This window comes from Rhinatrema bivittatum, chromosome 7, assembly GCF_901001135.1.
Source record: "Rhinatrema bivittatum chromosome 7, aRhiBiv1.1, whole genome shotgun sequence".
NCBI classification, from domain to species: domain Eukaryota; kingdom Metazoa; phylum Chordata; class Amphibia; order Gymnophiona; family Rhinatrematidae; genus Rhinatrema; species Rhinatrema bivittatum.
The window spans coordinates 254,025,238-254,043,596 of record NC_042621.1 but is presented as its reverse complement, the minus strand read 5'-3'; the positions used below and the strand labels follow the sequence as shown (position 1 = coordinate 254,043,596).

The window sequence follows — 18,359 nt, the reverse complement described above, 5'->3', positions numbered from 1 at the left end:
GCCGCTATCGCACAGCCTAACGCATCTGAAAGAGGTATTGTTAAAATCGGCGTTATGGCTATGCTAACCCAGCCCACTCTCTGCCCCTAACTCCTCCTATTTTTGGAATTTGCATCGCACCATACGATATGGTGCGATCGCATGCGGTAAACACATTTTCGCATGTGTTAAAGGCCAATCGCATGCGAAAACGGGGCTTTTCGCATGCGATAAGCCCTTAACGCATGCAAAAACGCCTTACCGCATTTTGATAAATGACCCCCATAGATTGTAAGCCCTCTGGGGATAGGGAAATACCTAGAGCACCTGAATGTAATCTGCAAAAACAAAACAAAAAATTCTGTCGTTTTCTCTGTTTCTGTTTGCTGCTCAGCACTTTCCTGCTGCTCAGTATGGGCCATGCGCCTTCAATCAAAGCCTTTCAAGGTTTTCCCCCATTTCTTTCCTTCTCCCCTTTCTTAGTCTGGCTCTCACAGCAATGATCCTTGGCCAAGAGCATGGACCAGGTCTCCCTTCAGCGCTTGGTACACACGTACTCTGGAAGTGGCCAGCAAGCGTCACTGCAGAAGCGACCGCTAGGGCTCCCACTTTCCCTGGAAGCTTCTGCAGCTCATGGATCAGGAGGCAAATCTACTGCGATCTCGGATTGCTTCCTAAAGTAAAATTTGTTTTACTAGCTGTTATGCATTGTCCAGAATGATTATAGAATAAATAAATGCCAATGCGAAGTTTGGCCACTTCGCTTAAAAAGTAAATAAAAGTAAGAGGAAAAAGAAATTGTTATAGTTGTCCAAAGAGGTGACTGAAAAAATAAAATTAAAAAAAAAAAAAAGCATTCAAAAAAGTACAACAGAGTTCAAAAAGAGGAACACAAGGAAGAACATCCGGAGAAGCTGAAAGAGACAAGGAAAGAAATCAGGATGTCAGAAGCTCAAGCAGAAGAAAGGATCGCCAATAAGGTAAAGCGAGGTAACAAAACATTTTTCAGATATATCAGAAAGAAAGGAGGCTGGAGGTGGTATAGTAAGATTGAAAAGAGCGGAAGAGTAATATGAGGAGAAAGATGTGGAAAAAGCAGAAATATTAAAAAAATACTTCAGTTTGGTGCACACTAAAGACCCTGGAGAAGGACCATTGCTGGTAAGCAAGAGTATGGATGGGAGTGGGATGGATTGCACCCCATTTACAGAACAGTAAATAAGGCGCCTGATAAGATATATCCCAGGATACTAAGGGAGCTCAGAGAAGTGCTGGCGGGTCCGCTGAAGGACCTGTTCAATAGATCCCTGGAGATAGGAGTGACGCTGCAAGACTGGAGAAGGGTTGTAGTCCTGCTTTACAAAAATTGGTAGCAAAGAGGAGTTTGGAATCTACAGGTGGGAAGATTAATGGAGACTCTGCTGAAGGAAATGATATCCAGTGGGCTGCAGTATTTGAGGCAACATGGTTTTAGTAGAGGAAGGTTTGTCAAATGAATCTGATTTTTTTTTTATTGGGTGACTAAAGAATTAGATCAAGGACATGTCCTCAATATGATTTACTTGGATTTCAGCAAAGCATTTGATAGAGTCCCACACAGGAGGCTCATGAATAAAATGAGAAGCCTGGGAATGGGCCCTAAGGTGGTGGAATGGATTACAAATTGACTGACTGACAAATGACAGCGAGTTATTGGTAAATGGAACCTACACTGAGGAGAGAATGGTGATATCTGGAGTGCCTCAAGGATCAGTTCTGGGGCAAGTTCTGTTAAATATCTTTGTGAGCATTATTGTGGAGGGGGTAGAAGGAAATATTTGTCTTTTTGCATTTGACACTAAGTCCTGAAGTAGTAGAAAGAATGAGAAGAGATCTAAGAAAGCTCAAGGAATGGTTGAAAGTTTGGCAGCTGAGATTGACTTGGAAGAAGTTTCATGCATTTGGAGTGCAATAATCTAAAGGAGCTGTACATGATGAGGAATGAGAGACTGATGTGCATGGATTAGGAGAGAGATCATGGGGTGATAGTATCTGATGATTTGAAAATAGAGAAGCAATGTGACAAGGTGGTGAACAAGGCCAGAGGGATGCTAGGCTGCACAGAGAAAAGCATAACCAGCAAGAAAAAGGAAGTGATAATGCCCTTATACAGGTCCTTGGTGTATCTCAAAAAAGGATAAGAAGGGATAGAAGTGGTCTAGAGAAAGTCAAGCAAAATGGTGTGGGGTCTGCACCAAAAGACTTATGAGATCAGACTGGAGGAAAGAAGAGACAGGTAAAATATGATATAGACTTTTAAATGCCTGAAAGTAATTAATACACAGGAATCAAACCTCTTCCTGATGGAAAGGAAGCTGTAGAATGAGTAGTCATGAGATTAAACTCAAAAGGGGTAGACTCTGGAGCAATGTCAGGAAATAGCATGTTTTTTTTTATGGAGGAATTATTTTCAATGAAGGACGTATTGGCATATCAATATATAAATAAGCAACATCCCGTGATGAAGGACACCATTTGAAATGCAGCCTCGTTGGGAGGACAGTAAGGCACTGAAGTTAGCATAGATCGAAGCTGAGGACTATATAAAAGTTGTTTCCTTATTTAATATATATCATAAACATACATATGGAGTGCTATTGACGGTTTTTCCACTATACACTTTAAAAAAAAAATGTGTTCATGTAATATTGATATAATAGTGACTAAAAAGTATTTTTGCACATTAAAAACAAAAAAATATTAATAGGTGGATGGTGGTTGATAGTTAATGATTATATTAACATGATAGCACCGATTACCAGGGTGGTGACAGATCACTATTTTTATATGGAACTATCAACTCATTCCTTTACAAATTTTTTTAGATCTCCAGTGGAGAATACAGTGGATTAAATAAACTTATTCATCCATAAAAGAAGTTTCAGGTGTATGATTTATACATTGGTGTTTTAGGAAGTATTTCTTCACAGAAAGGGTATTGGATACACAGAATGCCCTCTTGGGAAGAATGGTGAAGACAAGAATAGAGATGTGCATTCGTTTTTGCCGAATTGGAAAATTTCAACGAAATTGTCCAATTCGGCATGGATCGGAGGACCCGAAAAACAATCGGGTTTTCCTCGAAATTTCAGGGAAAATCATTTTTTGAGTTAGCGGGGGGAGGGGCCAAACCCAAACCCACCCCAACCCTTCAAATTTACTTAATTACAACCCCCCCACGACTTACTGAAAGCCCTGGTGGTCCATCGGAGGGTCCAGGGAGCGATCTTCCACTCTCGAGCCGTCGGGCCTGCCAGGAATCAAAATGGTGCCAGTGGCCCTTTGCCCTTACCATATGACAGGGGCTACCGGTGCCATTGTTCGGCCCCTGTCACATGGAAGGAGCAATGGATGGCCCGCACCATTTTCTAAGATGGCACTGGCCGTCCATTGCTCTTACCATGTGACAGGGGCCGAACAATGGCATCGGTAGCCCCTGTCACATGGTAAGGGCAAAAGGCCCCTGTCACATGGTAGGAGCAATGGACAGCCAGCGTCATCTTAGAAAATGGTGCGGGCCATCCATTGCTCCTTCCATGTGACGGGGGCCGACCAATGGCACCGGTAGCCCCTGTCACATGGTAAGGGCAAAGGGTCACTGGTGCCATTTTGATTAGTGGCAGCCAACGGCCCGAGAGGGAGAGATCACTCCCGGGATCCTGCTGGACCACCAGGGCTTTCAGTAAGTCTTGGGGGGGGGGGGGATCGGGATGGTGGGGGGGGACTGTAATTAAGTAAATTTGAAGGGTTGATGATGATGATGATCCTTTTTATTATGATGGGTATGCTATCTCAAAGAGCCATGTTTTTAATTTTTGTTTTAAAGTTTGTGATGATGGCTCAATTCTTAGTTCAGAATAGGAGAAAAGCCTTAGCAAATGACCCCGTTAGACTGTAAGCCCTCTGGGGATAGGAAAATACCTACAGGACCTGAATGTAATCCGCTTTGTGCCACAAAAGGCAGACTATAAATAATAAAATTATCATCATCATTACTATAATCAATTTCTTTGACTGGGTGTCTAGACTGTTAGATCAGGGAAGAACGCTAGATTTAGTGTACTTTGATTTCATTCACTAAGGATTTGATATGGCTCTGCATAGGCAAATTATAAACAGAGTACCCTAGGTATGAATCCTAAAGTGACTTATTGGGTTAGAAACTAAGGGGTAGATTTTAAAAGACCTACGCGTAAAACCTGGGTTTTATGCGTGTAGGTGGCCTTATGCTCAACAGGCCTATTTTCAAAGGCCTGGCCACGAGCGTAAACCCCCGGGACGCATGTAAGTCCTGGGGATGCTGAAAGGGGCAGACCGGGGGGCAGGGTGGTCTGGGGGCGGGCCAGACTAGAGGTGCCCGGCACATTTGCCGCTGTGCCTGGGGATCACGTGCCAGCAGGGTGCCGGCGTGTGTAACCTGCACCTGCTCGAAGCAGGCGCAAAAGGTAAGACAAAGATTGGGGGGGTTAGGATAGGGCTAGGGGGCGGGAAGGTTAGGGGAAGGGGGTAGGGAAGTTCCCTCCCAAGCCGCTCCTAAATTGGAGTGGACTGGGAGGGAACTGTGGAAGGCCACGGGTGTCGGCGTGTGCAGGTTACATAAATGTGCACCCTCTTGCATGTGCTGACCCCTGATTTTATAACATGCGCACGTCCATGTGTGCGCACCAGGTAGCGCCCGCACATGGACGCAGGCGCGCAAGTTTTTAAAATCTACCCCTAATAGAGTGGGAGGCGACAAAGGGTAGTAGCAAATGGAGTTCCCTCTGAGGAAAGGGGTGTTACCAGCAGGTGTGTGGCAGAGATCAGTCCTTGGTCTAGTTCTGTCTGACATTTTTCTAAGTGACAATGCGGAAAGGCTACTGGGAAAGATTTTCTTTTTGCGGATGAGAACCAAAATCAGGAACAGGGTACACATCCTGGAAAGGGTGGAAAACATTAGAAGGGATCTAGTGAAGCTTGAGGAATGGCAGAATCTGGCAGCTAAGATTTCATGCTAAAAAAATGCAGGGTCATGAATTTGTGTTGCAAAACTACTAAAGAGCAGAAACGTATAGGAGGTGAAGTTCTTCTATGCACAAAACAAGAGTAGGATCTGGGGGTGATCCCATCCGATGAAGTTAAAGTGGCAAAATAGGTAGATAAGATGACGGCAAAAACCAGAAGGATGCGTGGGTTCATAGGAAGAGGGATAGCCAGTAGGAAGGGGGAGGTGATACTGCTTCTGTATAAGTCTTTGGCGAGACTTCCTTTGGAGTACCATGTACAATTCTGGAGACTGCACCTTAAAAAGAATAATAAACCAAAGGATAGCTACTAGCATTGCTTTTCTTCCCTTCTCTTTTGTCTGTATTCGTTCATATTGTACCCCGCTCTGAGCGAAGGAAGGATGGGTAATAAATGCTTTTTAAATAAATAAATACATAAATAAAATGGTCAATGGGCTTCATAATAAACATATGGAGACAGACTTAAAGGTCTAAATATGCATATCTGGAGGAAAAGAGGGAGGTGGGAGATGTGACACAGACATTTAAATACCTCCTTGAATAAAAGCCTCTTTCAACGGAACGAGCACATGGTATGAGAGTGAAAGGGAGAAGACTCAAGACTAATCTAAGCAAATATTTCTTTACAGGAAGGATGGTGGATGCAGGATGGTGGTGGAGATGAGAACAGAACAGAATCAGAATTCAAGAGAGCACGGGACAAGCACAGAAGATCTCTGAGGGAGAGGAAGGGACTATAAAGCTGAGCAGGAGATTGGATGGGCAGACTGGATGGGCTGTAGGATCTTTATCTGCCATCATGTTCTGTGTTTCTATATTTGTCTTAATGCATGTGACCTTGTGAAGTCATTCGGAAAGCTCATAAGAACATAAGAATTGCCATGCTACATCAGACCAAGGGTCCATCAAGCCCAGTATTCTGTTTCCAACAGTGGCCAATCCAGGTCACAAGTACCTGGCAGGATCCCAAGGGGTAGAGAGATTCCAAGCTGCATATCCCAGGAATAAACAGTGGATTTTTCAGCGCAATGATTTAGCTCATGATAAATCGCTGAGCTGAAAAATCAGCTCATTAGTGATTCAGCAGTAGCAAAGTTTCATGCAAAAAATTTATAAAAACTAAACATAACTACAACTGTGTTTCATGCAAATTTCATCGCGGGAGAAATGCCACCAAACTCATCTCCATATTATTTAAATGAACTGGCACTATGCAAAAAACTTTGGGGAGGATTTTAAAAGGAGCGCGAATAGCCTACTTTTGTTTGCGCTCCAGGCGCAAACAAAAGTACGCTGGATTTTAGTAGATACGCGCGGAGCTGCGCGTATCTGCTAAAAACCTGGATCGGCGCGCGCAAGGCTATGGATTTTGTATAGCCGGCGCGCGCCGAGCCGCGCAGCCTACCCCCGTTCCCTCCAAGGCCGCTCCGAAATCGGAGCGGCCTCGGAGGGAACTTTCCTTTGCCCTCCCCTCACCTTCCCCTCCCTTCCCCTACCTAACCCACCCGCCTGGCCCTGTCTAAACCCCCCCCTTACCTTTGTCGGGGGATTTACACCTCCCGGAGGGAGGCGTAAATCCCCGCGCGTCAGCGGGCCTCCTGCGCGCCGGGACGCGACCTGGGGGCGGGTCCGGAGGGCGCGGCCACGCCCCCGGGCCCGCCCCCGGAACGCTCCCGACATGCCCCGAAAACGCCGCGCGGTTCGGGCCCGCCCCCCGACACGCCCCCTCCGAAAACCCCGGGACTTATGCGAGTCCTGGGGCTCTGCGCGCGCCGGTAGGCCTATGTAAAATAGGCTTACCGGCGTGCAGGGCCCTGCTCGCGTAAATCCGCCCGGTTTTGGGCGGATTTACGCGAGCAGGGCTCTGAAAATCCGCCCCTTTGTGCGGTACCTGCTCATTTCAGCAAGCGCCCTTGACAGTTTAGTACATTGGCACATCACCAACGGCTACCCACTTCTGGCATCAAAATCTTTACTCCACCGACAATGTATAAAGACAGAAAATTATGGATTAGAGCTTCTCTGCTGTGTGGGAGCTGCAACTCCCATGAAAATCCTGAAGACACAAGGCCTTGTAATGATTCCACCCAATGGAGTCTTTCAGGTACCACTCTCAAAGCAAGGTTCTGGGAAGTGTGGTGTTTGATTTTGTCCTGAGAGTCCAACTGCAGTACAACAGCAATAAATAAAATAATTAAAACAACAAAAACAATCTTCCTCCAAGATAACTATACTAACTTTTTTCCTTTAGTATTTTTGGAAGCGCTTCTCTCTTGAGGGCACCACAAGGAAAAAGAAGAGGCGAGGAACCCGAAGTTTCTCCTGGAAAACAATCAAAAGTGAAAACGTTAACAAACTGTATATGATTCCGAGAACTCTTTTCTAAGTGGTAACTGTCAAACTAGGGTCCATCCTTATGTATGAAAAGTTTAGATTTTTTTTTTTATTTTTTTACAATGCTTACTGCAGTGATGTCGAACTTTTTAGGCTCGGCGTGTCAAAAATTCGGAAAATGCCTAACTTGGTACTGCTTGGTGGGTCCCTCCCTCCGAACAAAACAGACACAATGCTTTCCATATTCATTTAAAAATAGTTTCACACAGCACATTAATCAAACAGGATGAAAACAGCAATTATCCTGAAGTATAAGGTCTGAAAAAATCAGTGACTCAATATAGAGAGGTCCTATAATTTTGTTGGGTGTTGGTGGACGCTGGCGTGTCACCATTCACACGCGTGTCATAGGTTCGCCATCCCTCGTCTGGCGTCTAGTGTTGCTCTGAGGTTTCCGTCCTCCCTGCTAGGCTCCAGCTATTTTTGGAGATGGGACGTCAGGGGAGTAAGGGGAGGATGTTGGTTGTGGGTACAATGATTATCACTTTGGGAGGGCGGGAGGAGGTGTTGGCGCTACTCACCATTGTCACTTTGTTCAGGAGAGAGGAGGATGCAGGGGGGAAGCACTGAGGCCTACATTTTTTTTAAAGCATGGGGTGGAAGAAAGGATGCCGGAGTCGGGCGGGGAGGTGGGCAGCTCTCTCTGGAAAACATTTTTACATCACAGAAAGAGGTAAGAGCTTCTTATTCATCTTTGGGGATAAAAGAAAGCTTTTGGGGGCTTGGGGGAGACCAATTTTCTTCTTCTCTGGAGGGGAGGGGCGGGGGGCGGTGAGCTTGGAGTGCTGCTGCGGACCCTCGAAAACGAAGGGGAGGTTCCACTGCCAAGAGAAGGAGATCCACGAACCAAGGCCGTCGCGGCCATTCCGGTGCCACCAGAATCACGTCCGACGAATGCAGCTCTATTCTCTGAAGGACCTTGCCTATCAGAGGCCAAGGATGGAACATGTACAGTAACACGTCTGTTGGCCAGGGAAGCACTAGTGCATCGACGCCCTCGGCCCCTCGCTCTCTCCGGCGGCTGTAAAATCGTGGAGCCTTTGTGTTTTGAGAGGTTGCCATCAGGTCCATGTGTGGTGGTCCCCACCTTTTGCAGATGAGTTGAAAAGCATCCTCCGCCAGCTCCCATTCTCCTGGGTCCAGCTGATGACGGCTGAGGAAATCCGCTTGAACATTGTCGACTCCGGCGATGTGAGACGCCGCAATATTGGTGAGATTCTGCTCCGCCCAGCACATCAACCGTTGCGCCTCTTCCGTCACTAGCTGACTCCTTGTCTCGCCCTGGCGATTGATGTACGCCACAGTCGTTGCATTCTCCGACAACACTCTGACCGCCTTCCCCCGTATCAGCGGAAGGAAGGATTTCAGCGCCAGTGTCACTGCCCTGGTCTCCAAACGATTGATGGACCACCGCGATTGAGCCCTGGACCACTGCCCCTGCACCGACCGTCCAAGACAGACCGCTCCCCAACCGTAAAGACTGGCGTCTGTGGTGACCACCGTCCAGTTGGGCATGAGCAGGAATACTCCGCACATCAGATGGTCCGACACTAGCCACCAGTGGAGACTGGCCCTCGCCTGATCCGGGAGCAGGAGCGGAAGGTGGAATTGTTTGGACACCGGCTTCCAGCGGGAGAGCAATGCTGATTGCAATGGACGTAGATGAGCGAAAGCCCAGGGAACCAAAGCTAGTGTGGATGCCATGGAGCCCAAGACCGTCAGATAATCGCAAACCTGTGGAATCTGTAGGGACAACAAGCGCCTCACCTGACCCTGCAGCTTGAGCACACACCCCCTGGAGAGAAACACCTTGCCCTGCTTCATGTCGAATAGCGCTCCCAGATACTCCAAGGTCTGGATAGGTTCCAAGCAACTCTTGGCAAGATTGATCACCCATCCGAGAGAGCGCAAGAGCTGAAGAACTCTGGCGACCGCCTGCCGACACTGCAACTGGGACTTCGCGCGAATCAACCAGTCGTCCAAGTAGGGGTGCACCAGAAACCCTTCCCTCCTGAGCTGAGCTGCCACCACTACCATTACCTTGGTAAATGTGCGCGGCGCAGTGGCGAGACCGAAGGGAAGAGCTCTGAACTGTTAGTGCCTGCCTAGAATGCAGAACCTGAGGAACCTCTGATAAAACGACTGAATGCCTATATGGAGGTACGCTTCCATGAGGTCCAACGAGGCCAGGAATTCGCCGGGACGAACCGATGCGACAACCGATCGAATCGTTTTCATTTTGAATCGTGAGATTCGAAGACACCTGTTGACCCCTTTCAAGCCCAAAATTGGTCTGAACGTGCCCTCCTTTTTTGGCACTATGAAGTAAATGGAGTAATGGCCCTCGCGTTGTTGCCCGGGAGGTATGGGGGTTACCGGTCCCAAGTCCTCCAGACGCCGAAGAGTCTCTTGCACCGCTACTTGCTTCTCTCGGAACTTGCAGGGTGAGACGAGAAACTTGTCTGCAGGGATCCGTACAAAATCTAAAGCGTAACCTTGACTTATCACGCTGAGGACCCACTGGTCCGACATTATTTTGGTCCATTCCTCGGTAAAAAGCGCCAACCTGGCTCCCACGTTTGGCACGGCTGACGGGATCGGCCGAGAGGAATGGACCACATGTGTCTCATTGGGAAGCTTTAGACCCCGTTCCCGACGAAGGTCCACCTTGCTTCCCAAACCGCTTGCCTCGAAAGGACTGAGTCCACGACGACTGCCTGGAAGAGCCGGAACGGTAAGAAAACCTGAAGATCTCTGAGGGCATGACCTTCTGTTCCCCCGAAACCGTGTCCTATTGGGGAAGGAGCTCCGCGACCTAGGCCTGTCCTCAGGGAGCTTGAATGCCCTGTTTTCTCCGAGCGATTGCATCAGATCATCCAACTGTTTGCCAAACAACAACTTCCCTTTAAACGACAGTGAGCCCAGGTGAGCTTTGGAAGAACCATCCGCCGCCCAGTTCCGTAGCCAAAGGAGACGATGCGCGGAAACCGCCGAGACCATGGATCTGGCCGATGTACACAGCAGGTCATATAGCGCATCCGCGCTGTAAGCGATCGCCGCCTCCAAACGATTTGCCTGAGCAGATTTCTCTTCCGAGAGACCCGCATTGGCCTGGAGCACCTGTGCCCAGTACAGGCTTGCCCTCAAGGCAAAATTACTACATATGGCAGCATGGACCCCCAGAGCAGAGACCTCAAAAACTTTCTTCAGTTGGAGCTCTAGCTTCCTCTCTTGAATGTCCTTCAGTGCAGTGGGGCCCATGTGAAGGGGAATTCTCCCTGCCAAGTATTTGGCAGCTACGGGTCAAAGGCTAAGGCTTCCGATTTAGAAAAATTGATGCGAAGGCCTGCAATTTCGTGAAAATGAGTAAAGTTTTGGATGATCACTGGGACACTGTGACGCGGCCTCCCTACAAACAGCAAGAGGTCACCGGCAAACAGAGCAAGCTTCAGTTGGCGACCACCAATACTAAGCCCCCAAAAGTCAGGATCCAGACGCAGCTTTATAGCCAGAGGTTCTAGGGCAAGAACAAAAAGGAGAGGGGATAGTCGGTAGCCCTGACGGACCCCACAGTGCAGAGAAAAGGGGGCAGACAGGGATCCATTAATCAAAAGCCTGGCACTTGGGTTACTATATAAAACCTTTAACCAAGTAACAAAGTGGCCAGAAAATCCACAGCCCTGCAATACCCAAAAGAGATAATCCCAGGACAGGGAATCAAAAGCTTTTTCCGCGTCTAGACTAAGGATGAGAGCTTCTGTTTGTGGGTGATAGCTCAAAGCTGCTATCAGCCGGCGCTCATTCTTTACCCCCGACGCCCCTTGACAAGTCCTGTCTGATCAGGATGTACCAAAGAAGGCAAAAGAGTACTAAGGCGAGCCGCCAGGACAGCTGACATTTATTTATTTATTTATTTAAAACTTTTATATACCGACATTCATGTGCATATCACATCGGTTTACAATTAACTAGGGGAATGATAATTTACAATGAATGAGAGAAAAATAAAATAAAGTTACATGTAACAGGGATATCAAAGGAACATGGAGAGAGTCAGAAAATAAAAGGGTCAGATGACATAGGAAAAGTCATAATAAGAGAGTAAAACAATAACTATATTACAAATGCTTATATAGTATGGATTTTTGGGGGGGAGGGGAGAAGGATATTAGGAGGGTGGGTTGTGAAATCAAGGAGGGAAGGGAGGATTCAAGTACAGGCTTGTTTGAACAGTCATGTTTTTAGCTTTTTTTTGAAGGTAGTTGTGCAGTGTTCTTGACGTAGTTCGGGTGGCATAGAGTTCCATATTGTTGGTCCCGCTATGGAAAGCACCCGCTCTTTGGTAGATATGTGCTGGGTGAGTTTGTGAGTGGATGTAGACAAGGATCCTTTGTAAGCGGATCTAGTGGGTCTGCTGGAGGTGTGGTATTGGAGGGAATCATTAAGCCAATGAATATTCTTGTTGTGCAAGGTTTTATGGATAATTGTAAGACTCTTGTGGAGGATTCTGGATGGGATCGGGAGCCAGTGGAGGTCTCTAATGATTGAAGTGATATGGTCTGATCTGCGTGAGTTAGTGAGGATTCTAGCTGTTGCATTTTGCAGCATTTGTAGGGGTTTGATTGAGCTTACTGGCAGGCCCAGAAGAAGGGAGTTGCAGTAGTCAATTTTTGTGAATAGGGTGGCTTGGAGGACAGTCCGGAAATCATTGTGATGTAGTACGGGTCTTAATTTCTTTAGTACCTGCAATTTGAAAAAACAGTCTTTGGCCGTGTTGTTGATAAATTTTTTTAGGCTGAGGTGGTTGTCAAGAATGACACCTAAATCTCTGATCTGTTGGGAAAAGGAAAAGGGATGAGCTGAGGGAGGGGGGTTATGGTGGGCTGGGGAGATGAAAAGGAGCTCGGTTTTTGAAGTGTTTAAGGTGAGGTTGAGGTTGGTGAGGAGGTAGTTGATTGAAGAAAGGCAGTTGTCCCAGGTTTTGAGAGCATTGGGCACAGAGTCCGTGTGACAGGGATGAGTATCTGTACATCGTCAGCGTAGATTTAGGGGCATATTTTCAAAGGGGTACGCGCAGCGTGCACATGTTATAAAATCAGGCGTAGATTTCTTCGCGCCGAGTTACAAGAACAAATCTGCACCCTCGCGTAAGTTTAAAGATTTGCCCCATAATGAGTAAGACCAAGGTCAGCAAGGAGTTGGCATAGGGGTAGAAGGTAAATGTTGAATAGGGTCGGGGAGAGGGAAGAACCTTGGGGTACCCCATGTGTTAAATTAACAGGGTTGGATTCATGGTTGCCAATTTTAACTTTGTAACGGCGGTTGTTTAGGAAGGATGCAAACCAACTCAGGGCTGTTCCTGAGATACCAATATCAGAAAGGCGATCAATTAGAATGTTGTGGCAGATGGTGTCAAAAGCTGAGGAAATGTCTAGCATGGCAAGGATAAATGATTGGCCCTTGTCCAGTCCTTTGAGGAGGGTATTAGTTAGGGATATTAAGAAGGTTTCCTTGTTGAAAAATTTCCAGAAGCCAAATTGTGATGGGTATAAGAGGTTATGTTTTTCGAGGTGTTCTATAAGCTGCAGATTGACTACTCTTTCTGTAAGTTTAGCCAAGAAAGGGAGGTTAGATATTGGTCTAAAGTTAAAAGGGTCTGATGAGTCCAGGTTTGGTTTCTTTAAAATAGGTTTAAGGATGGCTTGTTTCAGAGCAGAGGGGACCATTCCTAGAGTGAGTGAACAATTAATAATTTCTGATATAGGCTTGGCTAGAATGTCAGGTATGGTGAGGAGTAGTTTTATAGGAATGAAATCCTCCGGGTGAGTAGAGGGTTTCATTTTCTTTAGGAGTACTGTTATCTCAGAGGTGGAAATAGTTTCAAAGGAGTCCAGGGCGATGTTTGGGTTCTTATGAATGTTGTAGGAAGTGGGGGAGGATGGGGGGAGGGGATGGGGGGGAACTTTGAGATGATATTGGTGATTTTAGTATGGAAAAAGGTTGCTAGTTCATTGCATTTGTTTTTTGCGTCGTGATATGTGAAGGGGGAGGAAGCAGTATTTGTGAGGAGTAAGACGTAAGCGAAGAGGGATTTTGCATCGTATTGGTAATTGTGGATTTTTTGAGAATAGTAATCTTTTTTGGTTTTCAGGATTGAGGTTCTGTAGGAATGGTGAGTGTGTTTATAGGAGGCTAGAAGGGTGGGCGTAGGGTCCTTGCGCCATTTCTTCTCTTTGGTTCTTAATTGTTGTTTAAGGGTCTTAAGTTCAGCCGTGAACCAGGGTTTTTTTTTGTATTAGATGAATTTATTTCTTTGGAGGCAACAGGACAGATTTTGTCCGCGATGTGTTTGGTAATCTTATTCCAGGAGCAGAAGGCTGTGTCCACATTAGTGAAGTCCAGTTTCTCAAGGGCATTAGTGAGGGAGAGGGTTAGTTCTTCTTGAAAGCATGATTTCCTGTACTGTATAGTGTTGTTTTGTTTTTGGTTGGGGCGGTAAGCTTTATTTATGGTAAACTTAGATTTTATGAGTGAGTGGTCCGACCAGGGGACAGGGGTGCAGGTGGGTGCTTCAGCCGTGATGAGATGGGAATTGGTAAATATTAAATCTAAGGTGTGGCCAGCCTTGTGAGTGGGGCTGGATATAATTTGGGTAAAACCCAAGGCTGAGATGGAGGACAGGAAGGATTCACAGGAGGGGGTTAAGGGAATGCAGTCAACATGGAGGTTGAAGTCCCCAAGGATGATGGCTGGAATGTCCATGTCTATCTTATCTGCAATGAATTCAATAAGCGGGGAAGCATTGCTATTGAGGAGACCAGGGGGAGTGTAAACTAGGCAAATTTGGAGTTGCAGAGATTTGAAAAAATCAATTTCAAAATTATAAGCAGTGTTGACCACCTGAGGGACTAGTTTAAATTCTTTCTTTCTTGACCATCAGAAGGAGGCCAACGCCTCTTTTTTTGTGGAGGGAGTAAATATCATAGAGGTGGATGGGGAGTTGATTCAGTAGTACTATGTCAGGTTGTTTGAGCCATGTTTCTGTAATTGCACAAATGACTGGCTGGGTGTCTAGCAGAAGGTCATTCAGGATCGGGGGTTTTTTGGATAGGGACTGGGAATTGAAGAGAAGGAGTGAAAGTGTGGTTAGGCAGAGGAATTGGGATAGGGGGGAGAACATAATTGGTACTAGTGATCATCGATTGGATGGGGGGAAAGGGGGATGAGTTTTTTCTGAAGATAGGGCTGGTAGTTAAGTATGGGAACGGGGTATGCTGTCATGTTGGGGATAAGGATAGGGGTATTCAGGGAAGTTAAGGCCGGAAAGAGTAATGGAAGGTATTTGATCCGAGTGCAGAAAGGGCTGGGGTGTTGGCGTGTGGAAGCAGAGGATGGTGGCGAGTTAAAGGGCAGGGGTAGCAATATGAAGGGCCTGAAGAATCTAAATAGGGGGGAGGGGTGCCTAGTGAGGACAAGACAGGGTCTCATTGAGATGGGGTTTAATTAGTGGGGGTAGGGGAATTATATCTAAGGAGTGGCTAAGAGAGGGATGTAGGTAGATAGTGCTGGAGCTCTTGGAGTGGGAAAGGAGGTGCGGGAGAGAAGTGTCTGCACTAAGGGGCGCACCAAAGGGTTTGCTCCTTGGTCGTGCTCTTTTGGCGCACGGCGTCCGGCGCCAGGGCCTGGTGCCTGGCCTTTAAGGCCCTTTCTGGTTGCTCTCTGTGACGTCGCTAGAGCGCCTGTCTCATGGTTGGTGGAGGGCCGAGCACATCGGAGGGTCCGGGTTCAGAGGACGCAGTCAAATGGGTGGGGCTCTTACCCCGATAGGGTGGCGCCGATCGCGCAAGCCCCTGGAGGGCCTCGATGCCGCAGAGGACGTCCGGAGGTAAAAGGAGAGAGCGAGGGGCTGGTGCCTGGCCTTTAAGGCCCTTTCTGGTCGCTCCCTGTGATGTCGCTAGAGTGCCTGTCTCGTGGTTGGTGGAGGGCCGAGCACGTTGGAGGGTCCGGGTTCGGAGGACTCAGTCGGACAGGTGGGGCTTTTACCCCGATCAGGTGGCGCCGATTGTGCGAGCTGCTGGAGGGCTATGGGACGATAGGAGCCCACCTCCTGAGGATCTTTCCCCTTTTTGGGGATAAGAACTATGGTGGACCTATTTTTTAGGGGATTTATGAAGGTCTCCTCACAGAGAGCGTTAAAATATGATGCCAGGGTATGTAGCAAGGGGAATCACAATATCTTATAAAATTCGGAGCTAAGACCATCAGGCCCCGCTGCCTTCCCAAGCTTTAGGCCCTGGATAATAGCGTAGATTTCACTATCTTTTAAAATGTTAAAAATGTTAAATCTTAAATGACACAATGTTCCATTGTAAAACAAGAAGTCTACTCTAACAGACTCCCTGTTTCCACTAGAAACCGGTGTGATATGTCCGATGAACATCGGTAGAGAAAAACAAACAAATAAATAAATAATAAAATGTTGCAGAAGGCGTACTTCTGCTGGTGCAGTCGCCCCCAAGACAGTAACATAGCATCTGTCTGCATCCTGCCAGAGCTGTTCCAACTGAAATGGCAACTGCTTGTGAAATAATATTGCCACCCCCCGCCTCCTAGCCGAATAAGAAGAGTAACACTGACCCACCCAGTCCCTTTTTAATTTTGCATGCTCTGTAGCAGACAGGTGTGTTTCTTGAAGAAATACCACTTGGGAGTGAAGCCTCTGGAAGAGCGTAAAGAAGCTTTTTCCTTTTAATGGGGGAGGAGATACCATTAGCATTTAGTGAAGTAATTTTTACAGTAGCCATAGCAGCCAGACAGCTATCTCATAAGTAAGAGCACTCCCACATTCCCCCATCTCATAGCCCCCCCAGCCTGGACCATGAGAACCATTCAGTGAATCCCTTGTTAAACACACTAATACTGACAAGCATATACTGTGTGTCTCCAAATCTCAAGGATCCCCCCCCCTTATTCCCCCTTCCCGTGCACATTCATCCACACCCCATTCGCACCCCAGACATACCCCAAACATACCACTAACCCCTGAAACCACATACACCCACTCTCCAAGAGGCACAGAGAAACCACCTTGCAACCCTGGAGAGGTTGCGGTGCGGAGACTCCCCCCTGACCCCTCCTTCCATCTTTTAAGATAAGCACAGCAATTACATTTGTGCCACTGCCCCCTACACTACAAATAGGCAGCCTACCCACTGCCAAAAAACCTGAAATTATACAAATGGCCTGAAGGCAATACAAGGGCGGACCCACAGATAAGGACATAACACGGAGATCAAGAACCTTATTAAACCCAGTATGAGAAATTAGCATGAAAAGCCAAAGTTTTGCAAATAACAGTATACATTAACAGCAAAAAAAAAATCCCTGAGCAGCCTCCTTCAGCGCACGAATCCTGAGCTGCCAAGGCTGTCTAATATAAGTTCAGACAACCAAGCTCAGACAAGCAGAGAAACCCGTCAGAGAGATCAGAAAACCCGCAGCTTCTTCCTCGGGAGGAAAGAAGAGTGTTTTATTATTGTGATGCACCCGCAGTTTAGCTGGAAACAGGAGTGCAAATGAGATACCACGGTGATGAAGCTCAGTGCACGCTGGTGACATGGCCTTGCGCTGGGCGGCTACTGCAGCAAAAAAAATCGTTAAAAAGCAAAAGATTTTACCCTGCTACTCCAAACTCAGCCTCTGCCGGTACGCCCGCAGAAGCTGCATTTTATGGGACCAGTTCATGATCCGGACCATGACTGGACGGGGCAGACTATTAGCCTCACCTAAGGGCCCACCTTGTGAGCCCTCTCACAGCAAAGATGGTGTGCTGGCAGGGTTAGCCCCAGAGTGCCAGGCAGCCAATTCTCCACAAAATCATCCAGATCCTTCTCAGTCACAGATTCTGGCAATCCCACAATTTTTATATTATTCCACCCATTACGATTTTCTTGCTGCTCTAGCCTTTCTACCAGCACCATCTGCTGCTCGTAGCGAGCTGGTCCTCTTGGTCAGACATGTGGAGCTCCACCTGATCCAGCCGCTTAGCCTGTCCCTCCATGGATGTTTTTATATCATCCATGGCTGTCTGCAGCTTGAGAAGCCTGCCAGCTAAAGTTGAGGAAACGCTGGCAGAGATTTGCGGCAGCACTTCTGACGATACTGTGGCAAGATGAGCTGCAGGCCTTGATCCAGCCTCCATCTTGGATGCCCGGGTGCAGTGTGGTTTGCTGGGCCTGGCACTTCTTTGGCACATAGCACCGTGTCTGAGCCTTAAAAACGGCCCAAAACGCAGCATTTCAGGCACCTACACCTCGGACTATCAGGAGCTGCGGAGATGGCCTGAAATCGCCCCGATTAAACGGAGGATTGGCAGCAATTGAGTCGGGGGCCCGCGGACTCAATTGATGATGTCATCCCGGTCCCGATGACATCATCCAGGAAGTCCATATCTCTGGTATTTAACCACAAATAAAATGAATGCTAAGAATCCTCTGTTCCTATCCAGACAAAAATAAGGACATCTATGAATCATGCCCATAATGTGATTGATGCCCAGTACTGTGAAGAATGTATATGGGTTTCTTCAAATTTGGATACATATAAACAAGCCACAGAAAAAGCTATTGTGGCTCCCATTGCTGTCTCTTTCACCTATTTAAAAAATTGACCATTAAAAATAAAAAAAGTATTTTTAAGGGCAATGGAAGCTATGCCAGAATCAAAAGTGCTATAACTTGGCTATCAGAAAGGCCAATTCATGTGCAGCCAGCGCTCAGTCTTTTCAATATACTTAGAAGTTCAAAAATTTCAACATCCTGTTCTACCTGTATGTCACGAAATTAAACAATTTTTCAATTGTAACACATCTCAGGTCATCTATCTAATATTTGGGTACTTGCCAGGTACTTGTAACCTGGATTGGCTGCTAAGGAAGCAGGA

The 18,359-nt window shown here is 47.0% G+C and overlaps 1 protein-coding gene across 5 annotated transcripts in view; it reads right to left on the bottom strand.

Moving 5' to 3' along the window:
• UROS (uroporphyrinogen III synthase) overlaps window positions 1-18,359 on the bottom strand; it is an 84,790-nt gene that overhangs the window by 8,290 nt on the left and 58,141 nt on the right. For all 5 annotated transcript variants that reach the window (XM_029610045.1, XM_029610041.1, XM_029610043.1 and 2 more), the window contains exon 7: window positions 7,263-7,346. In XM_029610045.1, the coding sequence (XP_029465905.1) occupies window positions 7,263-7,346 (84 nt within the window). The remainder of the gene's footprint in view (window positions 1-7,262; window positions 7,347-18,359) is intronic.